Here is a 27,065-nt window from a genome sequence, read left to right on the forward strand (position 1 = left end):
TTCTGCACCAGGAGCAATATATATTTATGAAACAACATTTAAATTCCAATAAAATTGTATTAGACATATGTAAAATAAATTAATCGCAGGAGCTAAATTGACCACACATAGGAACAAAATCTATGTACATTTACTTCAGGAACAAATTTTAAGTGAATGGATCGGCTCATGGATGATTTTATTTTCTGAAATCTGATATACATTTTTTTTTATATCAGGACTAATATCCAATCCTAATGACGTAGTGCTGTATTTAAAGCAAAAATAATGAAAATTCTGTAATATAAGATAAAATGAGACATAAGAGGATCGTAAGGTATGACAAAACCACCCATATGAGAAAAGGTGGGAAACTAAATTGTCAAAATTTTAGAAAAGAAAAAAATTGTCTATAAATATATGCAAAATTACCCAAAGGTGAGTTTAAAAAAAAATTGATGTAACAAAAAAACAACAATTAGGGGCCAAAAAAACTGCATGTGTGTTGTGATCTTTGGGTTATGAAATGATAAATACAGTGTCAAAGAGAAGCTTACATGAATTTAATGACGCGTATAAGTTGTCACTTTAAAGAAAAAAATATTATGACTTTTTTTTTCTATTATCTTTACTTTTGTCGCTTAATGAACAATATGGATAATCTATTTATGTCACAAACAATGAAACGAGAAAATATGTTAAGTTTAAAAGGGAAAATAAGGAAAGTTTGGGAACAAAAGAGCTGATGAACGCTTTTTTGGACGAAGGAAAAACTTACCAACAGTAACAGAACACTAACTGAAAAGTCATCATCATCGTTAATAACGGCTAGATCCTTGTGACTAAATTCTAACTCACTGAAACTACACAGTGACCTGCTAGTGAGTGGCCACTACAATATCCCAATTAAATATCCTAATTAAAAGCATATTATACTTCATACAGTATAACTGAAGTAACGAGTTATCATAAACACATATACCAGCAGACTAAAGTTAGTACCGCTCTGTGAGCGCTAGCAGGCGCCCGAGTATTTCATCAGTCCTAAAACTGTTTCCTTCACTCGCTTCCTTCAATATAATCTGTACTTCCTGGATACGCGTCCAGAAGAAGAGCCAGGTTGCATTTTGATGTTTGCATTTGTTATTAACATCAACCCCCCTGTAGTTTCTACACATATGCGAAGACATTAGACATTACCGACTGCGTAGTGGGAATTTACCGATGATAACGTAAACAGGACTGCGAGGACGGAGAGTAAGTTAATGTTACTGTCACTGATTACACGAATTAATCTTTATCTTTATTATATGTTTGTATTCATTTAATTGTATTTCAATCGAAGTTGTGTCGTGTGGTTTATCGTTGTACATTTTAAGAGACACGAGTAATGGTGAAGGGTGAGTGAAAGTTGTGTTTTGTTTCCTCACAGAGCGCCACGTCATTGATAGACGGAGGCGTCAGGAAAAACCCACCTGCATTTCCCTCTCTGCGGTCCCTTACAGCCCGGAGGGAGTTTTTCTTCTTAATTTTGCTTTATGTACATATTTATTTATTTTTGAGTGAAAATGACGGCGTCCAACTGGGGGCTGGTGGTGAACGTGGTGAACAGCATCGTGGGAGTCAGCGTTCTCACCATGCCCTTCTGCTTCAAACAGGTGGGCCACGGCGCATGCGCGGCCAGACCCCTCCACTACCTCAAGTACCAACTTTACACACTTTTTTAATAATTTAGGTTAGTTCAGCAATACTTTTTTTAGAGAAAAAAAATAGATATAGGAGCAACTTTTATTATCTAAGTTTCTTTAAAGAGACATTATAAATGGTTATGGCTGTGGGAAGGAAGTAAAAGGGGTCTGACTGAAGACTGTCTTGTGAAGAGAATGCTTAGTGTCATCCATTAGGTTTTTTTATTTAATTTTATGAAGCATCCTTCTTTGCACAATCAGCCCTAGAGGCTTTAAAACAGTTGTCATAACAGAGCCAACCTTATTTATCGGTTTGTTCAGCTGTTATTTTTTCTTTTCCAAGTCTGACTGACTGATGCTGTTATTCCAACAGATGAGTGCAGATGAGATTGTATGCTCCGCAATAGACTTATAGAAAATATGCAGCAAACATGAATGACTTGGGGCTTCCTAAAGAAAGATAGTCTTGTCTGTCCGCTCTTATAGACAGCATTACTGCTTGGATTTGAGTCCAGTCTGTTGTGCAGAGGTATTTATACTCCTCCATACGGTGGCCGACAAGGGCCAAACGCACTGCAATGGCCTAATGCGTCTCAGTTAAGGAAAACGGCTTCAAGTACAGAAACAATTCAAATTCACAAACTCAAGAAGAGGAACGTGGTGCAAATGAAAAAACGTGCTGCAAAAAACAAAGACAAATGCAGCATCATCAAACGCGCTGCAAATAGAGAAATTATGCAAAGCACAAAACGATATAAAACAAGAAACCATAAATTTGAATCGTTTCTGTACCTGAAGCCGTTTTCCTTAACTGAGACGCATTAGGCCGTTGCAGTGCGTTTGGCCCTTGTCGGCCACCGTACCTCCACCTCCGCTTCCTCTGCAATGATGGAAATGGTGTTCAGTTTTTTCCCGATCCTCCTAGAATCCACAATAATCTCCTTTGTCTTGTTCACATTGAAGTGCCACAAAGAAGTCCACCAGTTCTCTGTATTCAGTCTCGTCCACCACTGATACACACTACAAATGTATAGTTATGAGTATTTCTGCAGATGACTCCAAAGAGAAACGATGAGAGTACAATCCCCCGTGGTGCTCCTGTGCTTATTAGACACACAACCTTTGAGTCTCACTAATTGTCGTCCATTTGTCAGGTGGTCATTAATCCAAATAATTGCGGAGGTATCCACCTGCATCTTCAGCAATTGCTTGCATAGTTAAACCCTGGCTGAATTGTTTTAAATGCACTGAATACATTTTGCAGGTGCATGATAGCTTTTCCTAGGTCATGATTATCATGCGTTCATTTGTAAGCTAGAATTGGTACCGGTATCTTAATGTAGCAGCACATAAATATGTTACAAATGTTAACAGCAATTGTAACAGTTGTCATTTAAATCTATATTTTCCCCCCAATGAACTAAACTTGCAACAATGCAGTAAGATGATGTAGATGTTCCTGTGAATACTCTATAACAGACATCAGCCGTTACTTTTATTTCATGTCAATAATATTGTTGTTACAGCACTGCCAATTTAGATGTTCGGACAATATAAAAGATACATGCTTGTACAAAGATGTTTTTAAAACCTAACTGCTGTAAAAGTACATCTTGTAATAACACAAAACAAAACACAAAAATGTCAATGCTTTTCCACGACTGGGTGTTAAAACCTGCAGCTCGTTATTGATGACACTTTGTTTCATCTGACTGTTGTGTAGTTGATCAAACTGGGACAACACTGCAATGAAACTGATGTTCATTGGCCGACTGCGCTGCTTTACATGTTTGTAAGTCAGTGAACCATAAGCAGCGTCTCCATTCACCATGCATTTTGAGTCGCAGTTTCTTAAAGATGCTATTTAACAAGCACAAGCACAAATACCAGCATTTCTTTCGAATAGGCAGTGTAGACAAGTACAGAATGTACCAGAAAGACTGTTTTCCAGAAGATTGAAAGACCTCTAAGTAAAATGGAGGAGAGAACTTCAGATAACTTTCATGACATTATGATACATGCTGCCTGTATGAGGGGCATAGCCTCCATATATGCTGCACCCGCTCAGCCAACTGAGCTATCCAGGGCCACTTTACACTTATACACTTTCTCAGGATCCACACGTGGCAGGAGTGATATTTTTAACTTCCAAAGGCAACAGCTAGGAACAACTTTGCCACAAATAACTTTGCCATTTGCACAGAAAATCAAGACATTCATGAATTTGTCTGATGACACTTTTTTGTTCAGACCAGGAAGAAAGTGTAGATATAAGTGTCCGAGATCAAATACGTTGTGAGTGATCTGATCAGAATGTGACAGATCCTCCATTAGCGTTGGCAACTTGTGATCGGATTTCCTATGACTCACTTTTAAAGCAGGGACTGCATATGGTCAAATTCATGTGAAAATATAAACACTTGCTTTTTTAAATTTTTGCTGGTGAATTGAGACTATTATGATAATGATGTAATCATGGTCACAGTTCTGTCAGATAAATGTGAATAAGTAGTTAATAGGTAATTATGGCAGGGGTACTCACAGTCTCTGTGTGTTGTTTAAGAAAACAAGTATCTGAGTTAAATATGATGCATTAGTCCTTTTTAAAAAGTGTAAATAAATTCTCCCGCGGTAGAACTTTTATGTTCTATACTAATGCCAGTAATATATTTATTGCTTTTGTGCAAAAAACGGCTAAGGACATAAACAAGACCAATGTTGCATCGTATAAATACATTTGGTTTAATTTATGTTGATTAGTGACACAATGTGACATGTTTTTCCTCCTGAGGTTGTGCAATTTTGGGACCTGGTAAGGACCAAATGATGTCCATGAAAGCTTTATTAAGCAAACAAGTAGTGCACACACACATCAATGATGAATAAATGTTTATGTTAACCAATTTAGCATTTTACTCAATTGTACTTTTATCTGATTGGGGAAAGAAAAGAGCTTCTATGTAGCTACAGTATGTGACAGTTACTGTATGTGACAGTAACCGTTACGGCTTTCATCCAGTAATCTTTTAAAGCACACCAACTAAACTCATAAATTCATAAACTTTTGATATCTTTGTCACAAATCTATGTTATGTGTTGTAGATGCATGACAGATGTGATGTTTTTTTTGTTTTGTTGTGATCAAATTTGCATAACCTGGCATCAATCCCAGCTCTGTCACAGCTCCGCCAAAAGTGTCCTTAGGCGCTAGACCGAACCTCACATTACCCCCATTAGTGCCGGTCTCAAACCTGGATAATTGAATAAATGGAGATGGTTGTGTCAGGAAAGGCATGTGACGTAAACCTAGGCCAAATCAATATGTGGAACACGATTATTCGCTTTACATGTTTGAATTAACCTGGATATGGTAAGATGAATACTAATTCCTCCTTTCTCTCACAGTGTGGGATAGTGCTGGGCACTATGTTGTTATTTTTCTGCTCCTGGATGACCCACAAGTCTTGCATGTTCCTGGTCCTCACAGCCAGCAACACCAAACGAAGGACCTACGCTGGACTGGGTACGTAAACACACCCTAATGAGTTTGAATACTTTTTTAATCTTCTTGTTATAATTGGTGTATTATTTGAGTAATTTTAGCCTTAATCTTGGGAAAAGCCTCCTGTTTGAGAGAAGAAGATATTTAATTTTTGGCAAAGATAAGACATTACTGCCCTTATACAGGAATAAGTTGTTAATGTCAGTTAGATATGGCTCCAGACTAGAGAAAGTGGAGCTCTGCTCTCGATCGGAAATGCGTGATCTCCATTCCCAAGCAGTCATGGTTGGGATAACTTATTAGGGCAGGGTGCTCTGTATAGTGGAGGTCACATGTTTCCAGTCTAGAATAGAGCTCCACTTCCCCCAGACTGCAGCCAGACCCTTCTCATGGGATTGACAGTAACTAAATCAGAATCTTTCCTGTTTAAGATTAGTAACTGTATGATATTTGGTTGCCTTGGTGTTGCTGACACTGATGTCATTCCCCCTCTTTGCAGCCTTCCATGCTTATGGAAAACCAGGAAAAACACTTGTGGAGACGAGGCAAGTTTCATCACTTATCTCTGCTCTATTTTCAGTGCTCACGGTGACATTTGAAGGGCTTCACATTCAGTAGATATTCATTATTGATAGAATATAAACACAACAACGCTGTAAGAGTTAAACGAGAAAAGGGTGCAGAATATTTTGAAAGTCATAGACAAAGATAACCGCGGCGTCTCTAACTCCTACTCTGTCCATGCAGTATGATCGGTCTGATGCTGGGGACTTGCATTGCCTTCTACGTTGTTATTGCTGATTTGGGCTCAAATTTCTTCGCTCAGCTGATGGGTTTACAGGTAGGACATCAGTACTTGATTTATTGGGTTTTAAATCCACACATCTCTTAACACATCACACAGCACCATCAAGATACATATTTTGTTGACTGTCCCTAAAAGGTATTACTGGATCCATTCAACAGACTACAGTATCAGTATGAAAGACAAAGCTTTAAATTGAGCCTAATGTACAAATGTAATCCTTGGTTCTGTGAAGGTGACGTTCAGCTTCCGTGTGGTGCTGCTGATCGCCGTGTCTCTGTTCATCGTACTCCCTCTGAGTCTGCAGAGGAACATGATGTCCTCCATCCAGTCCTTCTCTGCCATGGCTCTCATGTTCTACACCTTCTTCATGTTCACGGTGAGCCCACGGACGCACAGGCAGCTGCACTTTCTGTTCTGCACGTGAACAGCCTGCAGCAGAGAGAACCGTCAGCCTATCAGTTTATGATGCTGTATTATCTCTAAAACTGCAGCATTGATTCATCACGTTGGTTGTATAGCGATGCAACACAGGCAATCACAAACAGGGGAAGCACAGTCGAGCTGCGCAGCATCAGTAAAGTTACGGCTCGCATGAAGAGACTGAAATTAGATTAGGTCTACACTTTTTCACTGAAACAGTGACTGTTCAGAAAATAGTTGTTTCGACCAAACAGGTTTAGTTTACTCTGAAAGTCTTGAAGACCACAGTGCAAGGAAGCTGTTTATCTGCACAGATTAGCATTCGTCCCATGCTATGTGGAAACCAAAGTTACGAATATAACTACGGTTCTATGAATCCCGAATGACCGCCAGAGCACTCTGTCACTCAGAATCCTCGTGTTTTCGCGAGAAGATTCTGATCCTCTGACGACGCCGGAAGATATTCGACTTCTGCGGGTCATCCTGCGGGTGCTTGAAGCACCGCCTCTGGCGGTCAGCAGGGATTAGGGCTGTTCGATTTTGCCCAAAAATAAAATCTCGATTTTTTTCTCTCAAAATCCGATTTTCGATTACGATTATTTTGTGAATTGACAAAAGGCAAAGAAATGATTTCAAATATGCTGTTTTTTTTATTGAACATTTGCCCCATTGGGCTTTAAGTGCAAACTTTGCTCTTATTAAACCAAAAATGAATGAATAAAGTGCAAAACTCTGTAAAATAAGTTGAAAAAAAAGTTTAAAAAAATATAATAAAATATAAAGTTTTATCTCTGGAAAAAAAAAAAAATCGCATCTGGCTTGAGGGATGCCCGGTGGCATGTTACAACGCCCCCTCCTACACTAAAGAGCCTCTCCCATGGGGCACTTGTCGCAGGTATTGAGAGGTATTTCCATCAATCATTAATATGGTATCAATCATGAATATGTGTGCAGACAAGGTAAAAAAAAAAAAAAAAGGTGAAAAATCGATTTTACAATTTTCACGTTTTAACATCGTTCTAATTACATAATCGCGATTACGATTTAAAATCGATTAATCGAACAGCCCTAGCTGATGAAATATGAAATAGAACTTCTTTCTTGTTATAAGTCTAGTTAATAAGCGCTGTTGTAAACAACAGCTGGTGTCTGCGGACGCTCTTTGCGAGACCGACTGGCAGTTCAAAACACTGATAGGTATTTATGAAGGCTGGTGCAAACAGGGTTTTTATGCCCCGTTTCAGGGTCTGTAAATGCCAGCTGTTGATATTAAAAAACTAAACAATGTTTACAAGCAAAGTTGATAAAACTGTTTTATATATTTAGTTAAAAATTGAGAACATCACATTAAGCAGTGGCCGCAGCCGCAGATTGGTGACATTAAAATATTAAACAGCAGAATGAGAGGAACAGGGAGCTTTATTTCTTCCACTACTGGTTTAATGTTTTGAGCACGATAAACCTTAGTTTCTTTTCTTTTCTTTCTCTTTTTAATGAAGCCACACTCGCTCTCAGTTCTCAAACATGGGTTCAGTAAGTTTTAGTCACCGTAACCCCGACCTCTGACATCAGCGGGTCTTTAGTCTCTTGTAAAGAGTTGGTGCTGCTGCCGCACCAGTTTCCCGGCTTCGGTCACTGAAACAGAACTGGTTCTCAGCTGGCTCCGGTCCGGTGCTGCACGTGCATTATGGAAATGGACCGCTGGTGGTACGTGTGTGTATACGTTTGTTCTTCTTCCCCTCCACTGCCATGTTGAGTCCAGTCTGCCTTGTCATCTCAGTAACCGCTTCCTTGCTGAGAGAAAGGACAAGCTGTCTTTTTAACTTGCTTTGAGAAAAACAACGTTCTTCTTAATCCATCTTTAAATGACGAATTTAAATTAATCTTTGTTAGCGTCATCTGGTGATAGGTTTATCAGTAATAACATGACATATTGAGATTTTTGCAAAGCACATTCTACTTTTTCATGTTGTTTGGATTTTTCTTTTTTTGAGAACATTTTGTTAAAACTGTATGTTAGTGCATAATGTATGCTTTAGTGTGCAAGCTTTTCCTCCTTTAACATCTGATATTGTTCAGGCAAATGTTACTTTGCTGCATTTCATGTTAATTCTTCCTCATGTTATCTCCTGTACAGAACAAAACTTCCTAACCAGAACAATATTGTCTTGCTCCACTTTTAAAGAGGGAATTTGCAGTAAATCATTTCAGACAGAAAACAGCACCTGCACTGTTCTTAAAACTCTGGATCACAGACTTCTGTTTCAGAAAGCACCACTTGATATTGGTGGCTAGATATATTTTAAATACTGTAAATGCAAAGTAAAATGACATAAAGTAGTCAGTGTCTCAAAGAAATGGCTTTAAACAAAAAAATGTATATAGCTTGTTGTATGTCAGATCAAAAGATATCAAATCTCCAAGCCTTATTTATCTGATATAGGCTTTTGACACAGTTTTTACTCAATTGCTTTGCTTGTATTTATGCAAAAGTTGCGTTTTGTATTTTCTACATAGGTAAAAGCAAAAATGCCTTTCTATCTTTCTCTTGTAACGATTCAACATTTATTATCACCACTTGTCTAGAAGGTGGCTGCTAGTTTTCTAAGCTTAACACTAACCCTGAGGGAGACAACTTGCAGATATGTCAGTGTTGTAGTGCCACCTAAAAAGACAAGTGTGCTTGTCGCATTCAGCATATTTTCTCCAAATACACACACATTTAAAACACTTGCTTTGAATGTTTTAACAGTGACTCAAAGGTCACACACAGCATTGCAATTATTTGATAGATAAGTTGCGCAGTTGCACAAGAACTAGCCTTTTTTCTAATGATGGATAGTTTGCATTTAAATACAACTCTCCCGGCTGGAGGATCTAGATTCTAGATTATTATAGATTAGCGTGGTAAGTGGTGACTCGGGCTTAAAGGTTTGGATCCAGAGGCAGTCCTGCAGCAGTTTTCTGTCTTATATGATTGTGTTTATACACCCTTTAAATGTGCATGCAGCTCTGCTTCACTAAACTGCAGCACTGCTGCCACAGACCTCACACTGCCATGTATATGATCTCTGTGTGATGTGACCTGTAGCTGTGTTGCATGCAGATAACCTAGAACAGTGGTGTGGTGTGTCCGGCTTTAGATCCAGACCAGGCCCAGCCCGGATCCCTGACCTTCTAACAGTGATGTATCTCCTTCCCTCCCTTCTTTCATCCCCTTAAATGTTCCCATCTGTCCCCTCTCGTCACCGTGCAACTTCCCTTGTTTTTTTGCCCCCCCCCACCCTCTTTTTATTTCTTCCCCCCTCTTGTCCTGCTGCCCTTCTCACTCTCTTCTATCACCCTCCCTCACCTTCTTTCGCCCTCTGCACCCTGTGTGTGCAAACCTCCCTCCCACCTGTCACTGTCTCTGCTTTGGTGCTGTAGATAGTGTTGTCTTCTCTGCGCTACGGCATAATCTCAGGCTCCTGGGTAGAGCGGGTTCACCTGTGGCGCTTCAAGGGCGTCATTCAGTGCCTGCCCATTATCGCCACAACCTTCTGCTGTCACCCGTAAGTAAACCAAGGACGCCACCCCTAAAATAACACCACTGTAAGGGCAGTGGGGGAGGTGCTGAGAGTAAAGGAAACTCAGTGTTTCTCCTGCATCTTTGCACTCCCTAAACCCTCCTCCAGCCTGCGTGAACCTCTTGTCCTCTTCTGCTCCACTTGTATCCATGTTTCACCTTTTGATTCTGGTTTGGTTTGAGTCATCTGAGCTCTGTGACCGTGTGTGCATGTGTGTGTGTCTTTGGTGGCAGTAGTAATAAGGCAGAGGGGTGTAAGAAACTTAAATGGAAGTTGAACTTTGGCTACGCTGTGACCAGTGCCGGACACTCAGGATGAGCAGCGTGGGTCTGAGTGTGGCTCGCTGGAGGGATCTGTGTTTGTTTTTTTTTTTCAGGCAATGAAAGAAGCAAGACATGGGCAACACATGCTGGTGAAAAACCTGTGAGATTATCTGTAGAACCCCCCTTTTTTTTCTTCCCCCCAAAGTGACAGAATTGATTTCACTTAATTTTGTTTTCCCTTCAACACCATTTATTTTTAAGTTATCCAGGTTTTTCGTTCAGTATGTGGTTTCCTGTCATTTCCCTCTCGTGATTTCTCTGTTTTTTTTTTTGTTCTCATTTTGTCTTCGAGCCATCAACATGGGTGCAGCCCCCCCGCCTCCCCTCTTTGTATTCTCCTTCAACTTGTTTTTCGTATAGTTTGGGCTGTAACTCCCCCCTCCCCTCCCCGCCTCCTTCCCCTCAGATGGTGCTGTCTTCGTTCAAACATGGGCTGCTCAGCGGCTGGTGGCTAGGGCAGGTCAATGTGGTGCGCTGGGAGGGTGTGTTTCGCTGTCTCCCCATCTGTGGGATGGCCTTCGCCTGTCAGTCGTAAGTACTCCTCATGCCCGTCCACCTGCTCAAGATCATGTAATTAAAGTGATCTGAAACAAAGCCGTGAAAGAAGTATTTAGCTGAGGAAAACCTGACAGTAGTCCTTCAAGTATGTGCCGAGTAAGTCCTAAAGTATACGCCTTTCCACTCGGCGCCTGTGTGATTTAAATCTTATCATTTTTGCAGGCAGAAACTGTGCAGATAGTTAGACAGTTTGTGCTTTTAAACTTACAGCACAGTGAAGGGTTTGGGGTCAGTCTGTCAAGTACAGAGAAACACATTTGAGGAGTAAAAGGGGGCAGTTACTAGTGATGCACCGATTGTTCGGTAACCGAAATTGTTCGGCCGAAAATGGCAAAAAAACACTTTCGGTGTTCGGTGGAATAAGTGGGGGAAAAAACCGAACAATTAATAACGGCGTTGTAAAATAAGGAAATAGACTGGCCGCTCAGTCCCGTAACGTTGCGCACTTCATAAATCGTTGGCCAACCAAAAACTAACCCCATAAGAATTTTACCTAACATTCACCAGGAGGTGGAACCAAAACAAAGTAATGCTGGGAAATTAAAAAAATTTCATTTTTTTATGTTCAATAAATATTTTCTACCTTGTAATTTTGTAAAAGATTTTTTTCTTTGAAAAGCATGCCTAAATCAAATTTATTTGATTTATGCAATGGTGAAAAAATTGGCAAAATAAATGAAAAACTGCTGAAGAACCATGTTCGGTATTGTTCGGTATTTGGCCAAGTGTTTATTATTATTTTCGGTTTCGGTTTCGGCCACAAATTTTCATTTCGGTGCATCACTAGCAGTTACTAATACTTGCCTTTTTTAAGAAAGTCAGTTGCCTTTTTTCTTTTGCTCTAGTGCTTTTCACAGATTCTTAGTCAACTTATTAGGACTTGGTTTGTTTCTTAACAAACATTCAAATTTGTTTTAATATATCAGATGCGTAAATGTGGACCTTTAGGATTAAAAACGTTTTTCACATTCCCTTGACTTTTACATACAGTGAGTGGAGAAATATCCCCACTGTGTTTCCACTAATCACAGCTTCTCTGAGCCACTTTATCCATTCATTTCTCCACTTTCACCCCTCTGCATGCGCGATCACTGCCTCTTTTGTACTGTCCTGTGTGATTCAGTGCTTGCTCTGGGTTTGGACGGAGTTGATTGGGTTGTGGGCACCATGATGTGTCACATGGGATATTAATGGATTACGTTTACCTTGATTTGACTGCAGTGCTGTGGAAGGATGAAGGGGGGGGTGTTAATGGCGTGGTCATTAGGAGCCAGGTGTTTTGGTGGTGTATGGTTTTGTTTACGTGAAAGTGAGTGAGGTAAGCGATAGGGGTGGGTCGCCGTGGCCCGCGGGCCTAAACGCAACTCCAATTAGAGCAGTCACACAAAGCCGGTGAAGCATTGGGGTGGGAGGGATGTGCATGTCACAGAAAATGAAGAAAGTCCGTGCTTGTTGGGTTTGTGTTGGTGTGTTTTTAATGCATCGGCTCCCAGTAGTGATGCTAACTGATATTTGGCAGCGGGATTTCTTGGCCTATGGTCAGGCTGAGTGAGGCAAGTGCTCCGTTAGGCGGCAGGCAGCTGAAGCCAAGCCACTAATCAACACATTGGATTACCGCCATCTTACAGACACACTAATCTATTCACAGGCCCATTGAACAGCTCTCAGCGCATTGGATCTTTATTACATTCATGAAATGTGTTTACTTTCAGTTAAAACATTGCTTAACAACACCATTATGACATGCTAGGAGCTCCCTCTGTTGTTATTCAGTTGGACGTTTGAGTTGTTTGGAGCAGTTAACCAGCTATAGAGGGACTTGGTGAGAATGTGTGTGCGATGCTGCTGACGGAACACGAGGCATTCGTATGTTTGGGCACCCCTGTCAAAATATCTTTGACTTTGAATGATGAAGTCGGTAGATGATTAACTGGTTTCCAAAAGGGATAAACATGGAACACCCTGTCCCAATAATCAATAGCCATGAGCTTCTTCTGTAAGTGGCAGTCTGGAAGATAAAATGTATGATGCCCACAAAGAAGAAGCTAAGAAGCGTGAGCCGGGTGGATTGATTATGTTAAAACCAAACTTTACACCCACAGCGAGGAAAGGTGTGTCTGGAGAGAAAAGGGTTAACATTTTCATCAAAATAACATCTGTCAGTGAAGCTGATGGTGGATCAATCATCCAATCATGGGTTTGTCTTGTAGCAGACGAAACGTTTCATCCGTAGCTGGCTAGTTTTTAAAAGCTGTGGGTGATACTTTCAGACCTGTGTACTTGATGCCATATCTGGATATCGGATCACGTTTACTCACACAGCTGTTAGAAACGGAAATTTTGAGAGGGGTGACCAGACGTGTGCGTGCCGCTGTGTGCTCAAGCCAGTGATGTGATCTGTTGCACACAGTTAAGCCCACCCATGCACATCTCCCCTCACTTTGAAGACCTTCTCTATCATATTTCCTCCGTTTAATCACAGAGGACGTTACACCCTGAGTCAGGACTATTGAGTGACCATTAGATACTTTAGCTCCACACTAACAATATATTATTTTATTTAACCTTGGCTCTAAGATTTACTGGTTTGCGGATTAAACAGGCGTCGAGGAATAGCATCATGGGACAGCGCTGGCTAATAAAACCAGTCTGTGTGAAAGTGAGACAATCAAAGATAGAGCAAGAGCCAGGGAAAGTTATGGCTCCTTGCTCCCTCCCTCATTCCTGCTCTGTGGCTCTTCCTTTGTATGAGAGAAAGAAGGCCAACAAAAAGAGTCTGCCAGGAAAGTTTATAACGCTCTAAAACCTGTCAGGCACTTGCTGTTATATATAAAGCCTGTAAATTTACTGGTTAATGTGCTTATGGTCGCTTCCACACGCCCACACTCTCATACAGCACAGAGCAGGAATGGACGGACGGACACCCGGCTAACCTGCAGAGGGGCGATCACGGGCTCAGCCTTGACTACTGTCACCCATTCAGTGTCACACACATGCAAGAAGTGCACAGCCTGATAACATTTGTACAAACTCCACTTCCCCCACTGCCATTATTTTCTTTTAATCTTCTGCTGTTTTGCATGAACTGTCCGAAACACAACTGCTAAGTAACTATGCTTATACTTTGCCTCGCATATAAAACTACAGTACACCTCAATGCAAAAGTTTTTCTAAGTCTATGTTTGAAATAATCTACATGTTAGATCAGAGATTTTCAGTGTCAGAAAAAGTTACTCCTCTTTCTACCCACATACACAGAAAAGGTCAGTCCAAAGACATTTAATAGCCATTAGTGCAGTGGGGGGAAATGTGCAAATATGAAATCACACACATTTAGGCTGTTGTAGTGAATTATAATGTTATATTTTATCTTAAAGTTTATAGCACCCAGAGGATCTCCATGTCTGACATTGGAAACCTCTGATGTAAATGATATGTTTATTGTGTTTATGAATTCAAAGATGAAACAAAAGTTGAATATCTTGTAAAGTAAGCCCCTCCCCCCTTAGTATTAACTTGGAAAAATAAAAAGATGATAATTCTTAGATATCTGTCAATCATCTGGACCTGCATTGAGTCAGTGGTACTGTAGAGAATTATAGTTGAAGCTAGTTTAGTTTGTTTTATTTTTTCAAAGTTAAACTTATTTTTTTTTGTCAGGACAGCTTTGAAAATGCACGAAAGGAATTGCGGACTAGTAAGCACCCTTACTTGCTGAAGAAAGCAGTCAGACTGCACAGCAGATGACAGAAATTTTAATTTGAAATGCTTTTTATGAGCACATTAAAGTGTTAAAATTTTAATGGGGTAAATAGAGAATAAGAAATCAGTCCGGTGAGGGCGTGGCTGACAAGGACATGAGGAAAGCGATGCATCATTTGATTACTGAGCCTCCATGTGCTTGCTCGTTAAAAGAACTCTAAATAGTACCATATTTGAAATGAATTACTATGAATCCTGTGATTTTGCCAGCTGTCGGTAGGGAAGAACCAAACAAAAAAGTGGGATGGAAAAGCTATGACAAAGACAAAGCATGTAGTATCAAATAAATGCAACAGCAGCACCAGTGTGGTCTTTTGTCATGCGGCATGTCGAGTGTGTTGTTTCTCTCTTTTTTTGGGGGGCTGCTGCTTGTCTCTGACAGGCAGGTGCTGCCAACCTACGACAGCCTGGATGAGCCGTCAGTCAAACGCATGAGCACCATCTTCACCTCGGCCCTCAACGTGGTCACCATCTTCTACATCACCGTGAGTTGCGCCGCACTTTTACACCCCCACCGGCAACACACCACATTTCACTCTGTCGTCGGGAGTATTTGCTTGTCCTTGGCTTTATTAACTTTCTTCAGAGCGGTGAAAACAAACTGAGTGTGAATGTTACTGCTTCTTAGCATCTGTGGCAAAATCTTTATTTGACATTAGAGCCTCAAATTGTATTTGTGACATTACTGCAGATGTTCAAAGTGAATTTTTTTCAGAAAGCAATGAAGAAATAGAAGTCTTTCTCTTCCATATTCATGTCTTTGTCTCTGCTTTCCTCTGATCAGCGTGTCCTCTAACTCTGTTGACCAGGTGGGCTTCTTCGGCTACGTCAGCTTCACAGAGAACATTGCAGGCAATGTGCTGATGAACTTCCCATCTAACCTGGTGACAGAGATGATCCGTGTGGGCTTCATGATGTCTGTGGCCGTTGGATTCCCCATGATGATCTTGCCCTGCCGCCAGGCCATCAATACCATGCTATTTGAGCAGCAGGTGAGCTCAAATATGACTCGTACACCTCTGTGTGCCGCGAGAACATGATTGACTGTAAGTTTACTTCAGAAAAGTTCTTACACTTGTGTTTGTTGTTGGATATGAAACTGAAGATGACCTCTATGTCCAAATGATGCTAATAATAGAGCTATAACAGTACAGACACAAAGAAATGTGTTTTAATGACGGGTAACTTTCAGCTCCAGATTGCCAACATATTCGTGCTATTTTCTTTACATGTATCAGTGTTGATTTCAGCATTTTAATCTTAAACTAAAAGGCTAGTTACAGTAAGACTAGAAGAATCATGGCTTGGTATTATTAGGATTTTATGATGCTGTTGCAACACTGACTAATGTGAGTTCAGTAGTGTTGTTAACGACTCTTTTCACTGTTCTTTTTGTGTAACTATCACATGATCGGTCCATCTGTCTTTTACTCTTTACCTTTAATATAAAAAAGAATGCAGCAGCAATACGATTTGAGAATTTTTTACTATGTGATATAAACGGTTGTATTTAAGAGGAAGTATGTGAGAGCATCTTCTCTAACAGCCGGTGTAAACGAGAGAGAGGGAGAGAGGGTGAAATAAAATAAATCAGAGTTCGCCTCCAGCTTTCAAATATTAAATCATCTCTTGTTTGGGAACTCTGAAACAAGAGTTAATGCTCTGTCTATTTCCGCCTGGATGTATGAAGGCACCCGTAGCCAAACAGTGGCTGCTAGATGCCTACCATGTTGCAGCAATTCTGTTAAATCTATGTGTGGGCTCTATGCCAGTGTTGACAAAGTCCGAGACAGCGGGCCTTCCCTTAGGTAAAGCTTGCTTAAACACCCCCTCACTTTGTTTTAGGCGTGATATATGCAGCTGGCTTTTGTAGATCAATTTAGAGCCTGAGCAGCAGCGCGAGTTGTGACAGGTTTCTATGCTGCTGCTTTAAACCTTTAGTGATTGAAAACAAAAAAAAGAATGGCTATAAGTCTGAATTAGTTACAATAATGAAATTACTGCAATGCCAAATAGAGTGGAGACATCTGAGAAGATGCATTTAGAACTTTGAATTGACTCGGTTTATATATTGACTGTCAGAACTTTAAAACAACCCAACTTTGTTCTGCAAACTACCATGCAGTTCAGTGAGTGTGCATGGCTGGGTGTCTTTGAGGCCCTCTGATGGAGTGATCAGATGTCCATCATAGGATATGCCATACCCCGCTCTGCAGAAGATCTTCAATTTGTCAATAAATACACTAGAAAAATCATAAGAAATGTAAAAGCTATGTTCTTTATTTAAAGACATTAAATAACTGTAGTTATCTACAGGGTTTTCAGTGTGTTAAGGGCAATGGTGCAAGCCAACGCTGGTCACCCATGATCTCTGGTGCTTCAGATGGCACCACATGAAGAACACATTCATCAGTAGGTGACATAAGCACATGGATGAGGATTATTACAAAAAATCCTCAACCACTAAAATATTCAAAATTCAAGATCTTCTGTGGAGGATATGGAGGCCATGTGCTCCAAACCAAAGACAGAAAGCACCGTACCGACTGTTACCAGCATCAAACCCAAAAGACACACTCTGTTACTGGGTTGCATCAGTGCCCTCAGCAAAGGTCATTTACACTTGTGTGATGGCAGCATTAATGCAGAAAAGTACTGAGAGTTTAGAGCAGCATATGCTGCCTTCAAGATGACATCTTTTCCGGGGACATCTATGCATTTTTCAACAAGATAATGTAAATCTAGAGTCTGCACACTTTCCAAAGACATGGGGGAACTGGACTGGACTGGCCACAGAAAACTCAGTTCCAAGACTTTTATTGGAAAAGGGCAAAAACTGTTCCCTAAAATGACTTTTAGTCAGCAAAGCCTTTTTAACCAGATCACACACCTTTTAGATTGTTGTACATCATCTCTTTTTAGATAAATGACTAAGCCGATTTGTTAGCATGCATAACATAGATGGCTTATGTGTGTATAGTTCTTCCATATATGGAAAAACTACAACCAGTGGTGCAGAAAACTTTTTGGATGCTTTAATTAGAAATGGAGGGACATTTATACAGCAATAATAGAAAAAAAAATCTATACATTCTTGCAGTGTGAAAAATTTGATGTTAGACTTTATTGATCATCCAGTTTTATAAAGGGTATCAATATCCATCCTACCCTCTAATCCAGAGTGACAACTATTTGAACCGATATGTTGCAGGAAAGGTTGAAAATACCCACCCGTCAACTTAAACCTTCGAGTCTTTGACACCATTTTTTCTTTTCTTTTTTCCCCATCTTCTCTCTTTCTTCACATCCTCCTTCCCGTTTCCATCTCGCAGCAGAAGGATGGGACATTTGCTGCTGGGGGTTACATGCCTCCTCTGCGCTTCAAGATGATCACCCTCTGCATTGTTTTCGGGACCATGCTGGGAGGCATTCTCATCCCCAACGGTACGTCCTGTTTGTGCGTGTGGGAGTGTGTGAACAGTTGGGCATGGATGGGTCGGACTGGAAATGAGTTTGCGCAGCTCGGTGGAGGTCTTTAAGGTGCATGTGTTCCTTTATGTGGGCGGGGTGGCCGGTGGAGCTTTACGATGTGTGTGAATGTGACTTTACGAGTCAGTGACTGTCACACTCTAACAGAGTCCTTAAATCAGGACCCTTACTTTTATCTCCTTTTTAGATGGGCTGACAGGTAGATAGGGCTATTATTCTCCCAGACTCAGTCTCACACACACACACACACACACACACACACACACACACACACACACACACACACACACACACACACACACACACACAACTCCATGCACACACTGATATTGGCTCTCTGTCAGGTTCTTTTAGTTGGTGTTCCTTTCACAAACAGCTCCAAAATGTTGGAGATATAAAGGTTAGTGTTAGTTTATGATTAGTTTGTCCTTTTATTTGGTTCTGTTTGTTAAATGTTTCACTGGGTGAACACACACACACACACACACACACATGCACAGACACACACACAGACAGACAGTGGCCTGGATGGGTCTTTGTGTATCTAATCAGACTAATAGACTGAGGAGAAAGGAAGTGGGGACCCCGGGGAGAAAGGACAGTAAATCTGAAGGAAACAATATGGTGTCTGTCCTCTGGATGAACGATGGGTTTCCGGGCCCGGTGCCCAGCGGACCTTTTCACGGAGGCGTAGGTGGGGCGAGGGCTTGCTGCTCACTGCCAGGAGCAGCGTACCACGGACGGTGCCGGCTCAGAATGACAGAGGCTGGTATAAATGTAGCGGGCAGTAAGGAGCTTAGATGTGGGGAGGGTTTTCTTTGGCACGAGAAATGTTGAACGGCACACCAAGAAAGACAAACTCCTAAGCTTTGGCAGAGGTGCTGCCAATTGTTGCCAAGTGGCACAGGTTACACTTCCATACAACTAACTTATCCATATTTAGGTCATTTGGTCAAGTTTGCATCATCGCAGTTGTAGAGGCGGAACCTGGGAGTTTTCATTGATTAACCATTGAGTAATTATCTTAAATGTTTTATATTCTGTTCAACTAATTATCAGTTTGTCATCCGTTACTGCTGGCCGACAATTCAAACTATGTTTGTTTGAGAAATGTATTACTTTGAACTAACTTTTCTGTACATTCATTCAGTCACGTGTGGGCCATTTAGACATTTTTTGTTAAAAAATACCAATTCAACTATAAATCTATCTCGCTCTCACATCTTTCTTTCTTTCTTTCTTTCTTTCTTTCTTTCTTTCTTTCTTTCTTTCTTTCTTTCTTTCTTTCTTTCTTTCTTTCTTTCTTTCTTTCTTTCTTTCTTTCTTTCTTTCTTTCTTTCTTTCTTTCTTTCTTTCTTTCTTTCTTTCTTTCTTTCTTTCTTTCTTTCTTTCTTTCAGGCTAATTTCCTTCCTTCCTTCCTTCCTTCCTTCCTTCCTTCCTTCCTTCCTTCCTTCCTCCTGCTCTCTCCTTCCTTCCTTCCTTCCTTCCTTCCTTCCTTCCTTCCTCCTGCTCTCTCCTTCCTTCCTTCCTTCCTTCCTTCCTTCCTTCCTTCCTTCCTCCTGCTCTCTCCTTCCTTCCTTCCTTCCTTCCTTCCTTCCTTCCTTCCTTCCTTCCTTCCTTCCTTCCTTCCTTCCTTCCTTCCTCCTGCTCTCTCCTTCCTTCTTCCCTTCCTCTTTTCTCCCTTCCTTCTCCCCTTTCCTTCCTTCCTTCCTTCCTTCCTTCCTTCCTTCCTTCCTTCCTTCCTCCTGCTCTCTCCTTCCTTCCTTCCTTCCTTCCTTCCTTCCTTCCTTCCTTCCTTCCTTCCTTCCTTCCTTCCTTCCTTCCTTCCTTCCTTCCTTCCTTCACGTAAGTTGTGCGTGGATTTAAGGCAGAACCATAAATCATTTTTACACATAAACTTCATCAAGGGGAATTTATCGTTTTTACAGCGAGATGACAAATTCTTACCGTGAGGAGTTTTTTTGACGGTATATCGTGAACGGTAAAATATCGCCCATTCCTACACATCAGTCAAGATGACTGCAGAATGACCTCATGGGCACTTCAGGTTGGGTTTTAGTGCTAATTGTTTTTCTCTCACCAGTGGAAACCATCCTGGGCCTGACGGGAGCAACCATGGGCAGCCTCATATGCTTCATATGTCCTGCTCTCATATACAAAAAGATCCAGAAGAATGGCATCATCTCTCAGGTAACATGGTCTTCCCTTTTCTACCCTTTTCTCTTTGTGGCATGAAAATGTGTACGATCGCAGTTTCTGACCTGTTGTCCGTCTCGTCTATGCTCGCCGCAGCTCGTACTTTTCGTTGGCCTGGGAATCCTACTGGTCAGCACCTTTACCACCCTCTCCATTTCAGCCAGAAGTCCTGGCTACAAGGTCCAGGCTCCCCCTCCCCCAGCACCTGACAAGAACAGCCTGGTGCTACCAGACCTCCCTGAACTGCACGGTAAAGATCATGACTTCCTCTAATGGCTGTCAGACACTTACCCACTTGATGGACTGTAAATGAAAGTGGTTTACTAATGAGCCATGGAAACATTTACTCCAACGGGCCAGCGCCAGTGTTGTCTGCAGTGCGTGAGATTGGACAGCAGTGCAACGTATAACGATTTCATTTAAAATGCACCGGCGATACAAAAGACATGTTTATTTTCAAAGTGGCGGACTGCCACGGTGTGCTAAACAAGCACTGTTGAAAAGAGAGTCTGAACCAGAAGCAAAGGGCCAGTGAGACTGAAACAAAAGAACAAGCCACAGCAGAAGAAAGGGTTTCTTTCATCTGTCTGAGAAGAAAAGATGGAGACAGACAGAGTGAGTGATGGGCAGGCAGGGTGAGAAGATAACCTCTTGATAATATCTGAAAGCAGCGCTGAGTGCTTGACATTGATGAAGCGAGATTGATGCCCTTCAAACCCCTGCATTTTCTCTCCACCCCTCTGCCTCTGTTCATTTGTCCTGCTAGCTCCCCTCCCCTACCTCCCGGCAAAAAAAAAACACATCTTCACCCCTTCTACTCTCATGTGGTGGCTTTAAAATATCTGCAAGCTCTCTGGATATATAATAGGGGTATTTGGGGAGAGATGAAACAGATGGAAATGAGACTTGGAGAAAGCCTTTTGAGTTCATGTTTCCAGGTTTTCTAAACAAAAAGGACATGGAGAGAAGCCAGTCAGTTCCTCATCCTCATCTGTCCTTGTCATTTTTCTCTTTTTCCTCCATAGTCTGCTCAAACATGTTCACTGACATCAGGAAACCCGCCGCCTCCCTCTTTCTTCCTTCCCTATTGTTTTTCCACCCCATAATTGCACTAAATTAAAGCCACATGGGCCAGAGTCTACACTGTTATATTATGTTTAGTAATTACAGTTTAATACACATTTCATCCCTCTCCTTACAAAAACACTACCATCAATGCACAGCCTTATCAATAATGGAATTTGCTGCCACCTAGTGGATTTGCTCATGAGAAAGTAAAAAGCATTTACTTGATTAAAGCTGAGTTCGTCACTTTTTTTCATATTTGTTTTTGTTAATTTATTTTATTATCCAGCTGTTACTGTGTAAAAGAATGCAGAGTATGTTTAAGAGCTTGTGAGTAATTTTCTATAAAACTTTGACAACATTTGACTTTTCCCACACAGGAAAATGCTGAGATATGGTGGCACATTTATATGTTAAAATTTGTCATTTTGTTCACATAAAAGTCTGAGAAATGTGTCAAAGAAATATAAATGCTGACCAACAGCAGCGATGAAGTGTAAAATCTAGAGATTTTCCCGATCTGTTTCTCAGCAAGGGTGTAAAACTATTGAGCTAAAAAGTATATGAAAATATATCATTTACAAAGTGATATCTAGCAGCAATAATCCCGCTAATAAAATATTGTGTTTTGATTGCATATAGACAACGTGAAGGAGCCAGTTGAGATACTAAAGCCCGATCTTCCACCTGTGGAGGTGGAGCAGCCGGCAGAGAGGGAGCAAGCGGAGCCGCCCCAAATCAAAGGACCACTTGATCTACCTGACAGGAAGAAGGAGGAAGTGGTGCAGCTGGATCGTCCTGACGCAGGTGAGTGAATCGAACCACAACTGGAACGTTACCTGCATCCAGGGCCGCGTGGAATCAGGGCTCCGTCTTCACCCAGGTGTGGCGCTGCCAGAGGGAGAGGCCCATCGCCACGAACCACCCATCCCTCACGACGAGGTTATGGTGGACTCGAGAAAGAATAACGCAGAGCTGGAGGAGGACAAGAAGCAGCATGCAGCTCCCGCCGAAGCCGTCCAGGATGTACCTGATAAAGCCGAGGAGCCAGGGCAAGTGCCGAAGGAAGACGGAGAAGATGACAACGCTGATGGCAATCGTGCTGAGGGCGTTGGGAAGAAAGAAATGGATGATCATGTTTTGTCCAATGAGGTCCAGGAGAAGGCTGAAGGACACAAAAGGGATGTAGCGCCGCTAAAAGAGGTGGAGAAGGTCAATCTTGTTAAAGATCCTGCTGCAGGGAACGCGGCAGTGGAGGCCAACCAGGGTGCTGCAGCACAAGCGGATAAAGTGGGCAAGCCTGCAGATGATGCAGGAAAAGGTGAATATTCTGAGTTTTTCTTTGGTGAATCGGTGTGAGAAAACAGAAAGACAAGATTGACTTTGCAATATTGGGGATTTTTCTTCTTCTTTCAGCTCCTGTAGTGGAAGGAGAACATCAGCCGGCTGCAGACCAAGGCCCGGCTGCAGACGGCAAAGATGCAGCCGATGAGAAAATGGACGGTAAGTGAAGAACAGATGTTGAACTGAAGGCGAACTATAAAAAGTCTCAAGTCACTGACTGATCAGCTGTCCGAAGCTGTGCCACCCAAGTTTGAAAACGGGCTCAAACGGCACTCCACCTGTAGACGCAAGGATTTTTTTCTCTGTGATATCTTACCTTTGTGCATTCTGTACAAAAAAAAAAATCCAATAAGATCATTTTCTGTTTAGTTCTAGTGGGATAGCATTATGTGCACAACAAAAACCCTCATTGTATGTATTCCTAAAGTAGGAACTTGTATACGGACATCGAACCAGATTAGATAAATGCATTATTTACAATATTTGGAGTAAAATAATGGCATTGCGGTGTCTTAGTGGTTAGCACTGTTGCCTCACAGCAAGAAGGTTCCTGGTTCCACTCCCACATGTTCTCCAAGTGCGTGGGTTCCTCCCAGTTACTCCGGCTTCCTCCCACAGTCCAAAAACATGCATAGTAGGTTAATTGATGGTTCTAAATTGCCCGTAGGTGTGAGTGTGCATGTACATGTGCATGCGTGTGATAGACTGGCGACCTGTCCAGGTGTACCTGCTTCTCGGCTGTAATGAGCTGGAATAGGCTCCAGCAGACTCCCGTGACCCTGCAAAGAACTAAACGGGAATAGAAAATGGATGGAATTAAAGTAACCTCATAAAATTAGATAGAAATGATGGATTGATTAGTTGAAAGTTGTTAATCTTATCGGCTACTTAGAAAAGGCCGTTACTGTGGTCTGCTGATCACTTTTCTTTTTTTTCAGTCATCTCACTTTCATGTTTTATTATTATGTGATCTCATCTCAGTGACCTATTATTGCTAACTGTGGCATTTTTGTTTCCCTTTATTTTAATTTAGTTTTGTATTGTTTTGAAGGTCTAAAACGGCACCTTTTACTTCCTGGCTCTTGGTGCTCCCAGTGAGCTTGTTTGCTTGTTGACTTTCATGTTCTGTTGTTTACTTTTGCCCCCTCTTCTTCATCTCTTCCGTATTTTTCTTTTTCTCTGCTGGACTCGAATCACAGTGATAAAAAAGCTGGTTGCAGGTATGAACTCCCTCTTGCTTCTTCTTCTCTCTACCACAATCTGTCTTCTCCAAATGGTTCAAGATTCACATAAGATAGGATTCTCTATATCCATTTTTGTTACATGTTGTACGTATCTTCATTTAACTCTATAATGGATTTTACCAAATCATGTTCTAGCCTAGAAACCACCATTTCATTTGGTCCTCTAACATAGCTTGTGTGTCCGCAGCTGCCCGTGAATGCCCCGTTCCTCCCTAGAAACCTGTGTTGAATGGATCTTTAATATGTAGAACATTGTCTGTTTCCTTCACTCAGAAGCTTCCTAATCATAGTTCTCAGGGGCAGTGATGACTTTGTTCATTTCTCTTTTCTTTCTCTTTTTGTCTGCATGCAGAAGGCCAACTGGACCACGCGGTGCTCCTGCAGGTGATCAAAGAGCAGCAAGAGCAGCAGAAGAGACTTCTCGACCAGCAGGAAAAGTTACTGGCGGTTATAGAGGAGCAGCACAAAGAAATCCACCAGAAGCAACCTGCTGGTGTGTATATTTAACTTATGAGATTTGTCTCTCATTTATATACATATAAAGGGCCTGCAGTCATCTCTAAATGTTTTGAACTTTACGTGAAACTTGAAATGTGATTATGCAATTGTGTAAAGGGCCGCAGAGACTGTTGATGTTTTTAAAAAGAGGCTCAAGACCCATCTCTTTAATCAGGCTTTTACCTGACTCATTTAACTCTTTTAAATTTCTTATGCTCACCCTTATTTTTATTGGATCTTACTGCTCTGTTTTATATTTAGTTTATCCTTTTTTATCATATTTTATTTTTGTTTAATCTCATGTTTTATCTAAATATTTTAGTCGTTATTTATGGTCTATTTTATACATTTTACTGTCTTATTCTTTTAGTTTTTAATGTCTTGCTTTCTAGACATACTTTTAGGATTTTATGTTATGTTATACTTTTTTAAACTCTTTTAGTGTATTTTATCCTGCTTTCTTGTAGCTTTTATCTCCAGTGTCCAGTATCTCCAGGGGGCAGCGCATTAATAAGTTTTATGTTTATTTGTTTTATGTTAAGCACTTTGTGTTGCATTATTTGTATGAGAAGTGCTATATAAATAAAGTTTGATTTGATTTGATTTAAAGTACTTTTTCATTAATAATGTATAGGAGCTGATGGTGAACCAGAAAAGGGCGTCCAGGGACACTTGGAGGTAAAGGAAGCTGGCCCGGTATCAGACCTGAAGGCAGGTGGAGCTCCACAGGCTGGAGGAGAAGAAGCGCCTGTTGGTGCCCAGAATCAGGCTCCAGCTGGGGATGCGGGGCCTGATGCCGGGGCCGCTAACGGAGCCGCTCCTCCAGCTTACAAGGAGGATGAAGACTCTCACAAGCAGGGCGAGCTGGGGGCAAGGGGGGTCCCGCTCGGGAAGAAAAAAGCAGAGGACGGTCAACTCATGCCTCAAAATGATAAAGCAGCTCAACTCAAAGATGAGGAGAGAAGCATAGATAAAAACAATGAAGCAATAGAACATCTTAAGAAAGAGAAGGACGCTAAAACAAAACTTGAGAATGAAGAGCTTGAGAAGAAGGAAAGGGTGGACAGAGAGCTAGAAAAGGAAAAACTAGAGAGGGAAATTATTGAGAAAGAAGTCCAGGCTAGATTAGAAAAGGAGAGACAAGAAAAGCTGGCTGTACAACAGCAGTTGGAAAAGGAGAAAGCTGAGAAGGACAGGATAGAAAAGGAAGTTCAAGCAAGGGTTGAAAAAGAGCGACTAGAAAGGGAAAGAAGAGAGAAACTGGCCAGAGAACAGGAGCTGGAGCAGGAGAAAGCTGCACGGGAGAGAGTCCAGCAGGAAGTACAGAAAGCAGACAATAAAATAGTTGAGAGAGCAAAGAAAGAGCAGCAGGAGGTGGAGAGTCAGGAGAGATTGGCCCAGTTGCAGCAAGTTGTAGAAGCCAAAAAAGCTGGAAGATCTGCACAGGGGGGTGAGGGAGAAGATGGTGAACCTTTGAAGAAAGGAGGACGAGACCTCAAAGAAGAACCTGCTGCTCCAGCAGAACCTGGAGAAGGGGTCGAAGACGGGGCGGTCAAAGTTGAGGCTCACTTTCAGGGCTCCCACGAGAAGATGAGGGACGAGGGAGAGATGGATCTGAGGCGGAGACGCAGGGCGCTGGGACCCAGAGATGCTGCTGCACCCGGGGAGGGCTCCAAAGTGTCCATGGGGGTTCCTGGGCTGGAGCCCCTGCTGGAGCTGGGGCCCTCAGACCTACACGCAGCCCTGGAGGAGCAGCTAATGGCCGGAGCGATGGTGCACTCACGGCAGATAAAACAGGCCTTAGAGGATGACGGGGTGAAATAAGACGTCAGACTCGCACACGTTCCAGTTTAATGAACAGCACATATTGTACACCTGCAGAGCCTCCTAATACTGTGGACCATGATACTGCTGCCTTTCAGTCTCTCTTGCCTTCGGAAATGTTGGGGACTGGAACATTTCCCGCTTGTTCATACTGTGTACTCTGAAGATAACCCAAAGTCTTTGGTAAAGAGAAAAAAGAGTATGTAAATATTAACTTATTTTTGTCTTTAAAGGGTAGGCTTTGGAAGAGGTCACTGTTGAAATGTAAATACATCTATGCAAATTCTATCTAGAGCATTTTGACCAGGCAAATACTTTATTTAAAGTTTGCATTTGTGGCAGTTTTTCATTGAATCTGTGCTTTGTGTTACGTGTCTGTTACTCAGGTGTAAATATAAAATCAGTGATTTAGGATTGCTCTGAATTTACATTGGTCTCATTAAATGTAAGGTGGCCGGAGGATGATTAATACATTTATATTACATGTTCAGTTAAAGGTAACTGAAATCAAATGTCAAACAGGTATTTAGTGTAGCCTTAATCTTTGATAAGCAGCCTAAATTTATTATTAATAATCATTCCACCTTTCGTATTGCTTCCTTGTTGATACATTAGTGCCTTCAGTGTTCATATGGTGCAGTATAGACATTTCATTCAAACTAAATATGTGCTGTTTTTCCTGTGGTCTTTTCCTCTTTCTTGTTGGAAATCATATCAATGATAAACTTAGAAGGACAGGGGAAGAAAATCTGAACGGTTTCTTAGTAATTAAACTCTCTGAAAACTCCTCCACTCAGC

General features: G+C 41.5%; 1 protein-coding gene across 3 annotated transcripts; it reads left to right on the forward strand.

The window, feature by feature from the left end:
- Window positions 1-1,066: 1,066 nt before the first annotated feature.
- Window positions 1,067-27,054, forward strand: slc38a10 (solute carrier family 38 member 10). 3 transcript variants are annotated; one of them, XM_061708971.1, is made up of 18 exons: window positions 1,067-1,236; window positions 1,412-1,637; window positions 5,073-5,190; window positions 5,669-5,714; window positions 5,917-6,010; window positions 6,210-6,353; window positions 9,824-9,948; window positions 14,989-15,091; window positions 15,416-15,598; window positions 17,939-18,050; window positions 20,180-20,286; window positions 20,389-20,542; window positions 22,000-22,164; window positions 22,241-22,678; window positions 22,774-22,860; window positions 23,901-23,921; window positions 24,298-24,438; window positions 25,078-27,054. In XM_061708971.1, the coding sequence occupies exons 2-18, from the start codon at window positions 1,548-1,550 to the stop codon at window positions 26,265-26,267; spliced, it is 3,318 nt and encodes a 1,105-aa protein (XP_061564955.1). In that variant the 5' UTR covers window positions 1,067-1,236; window positions 1,412-1,547; the 3' UTR covers window positions 26,268-27,054. The 3 variants fall into 3 exon arrangements, with proteins under 3 accessions (XP_061564955.1, XP_061564956.1, XP_061564957.1); XM_061708972.1 differs by lacking the exon at window positions 9,824-9,948 and adding an exon at window positions 10,693-10,817; XM_061708973.1 differs by lacking the exons at window positions 9,824-9,948; window positions 23,901-23,921 and adding an exon at window positions 10,693-10,817.
- The last annotated feature ends 11 nt before the right edge of the window (window positions 27,055-27,065 follow it).

This window comes from Cololabis saira, chromosome 19 (assembly GCF_033807715.1).
Source record: "Cololabis saira isolate AMF1-May2022 chromosome 19, fColSai1.1, whole genome shotgun sequence".
Lineage (NCBI taxonomy): Eukaryota > Metazoa > Chordata > Actinopteri > Beloniformes > Belonidae > Cololabis > Cololabis saira.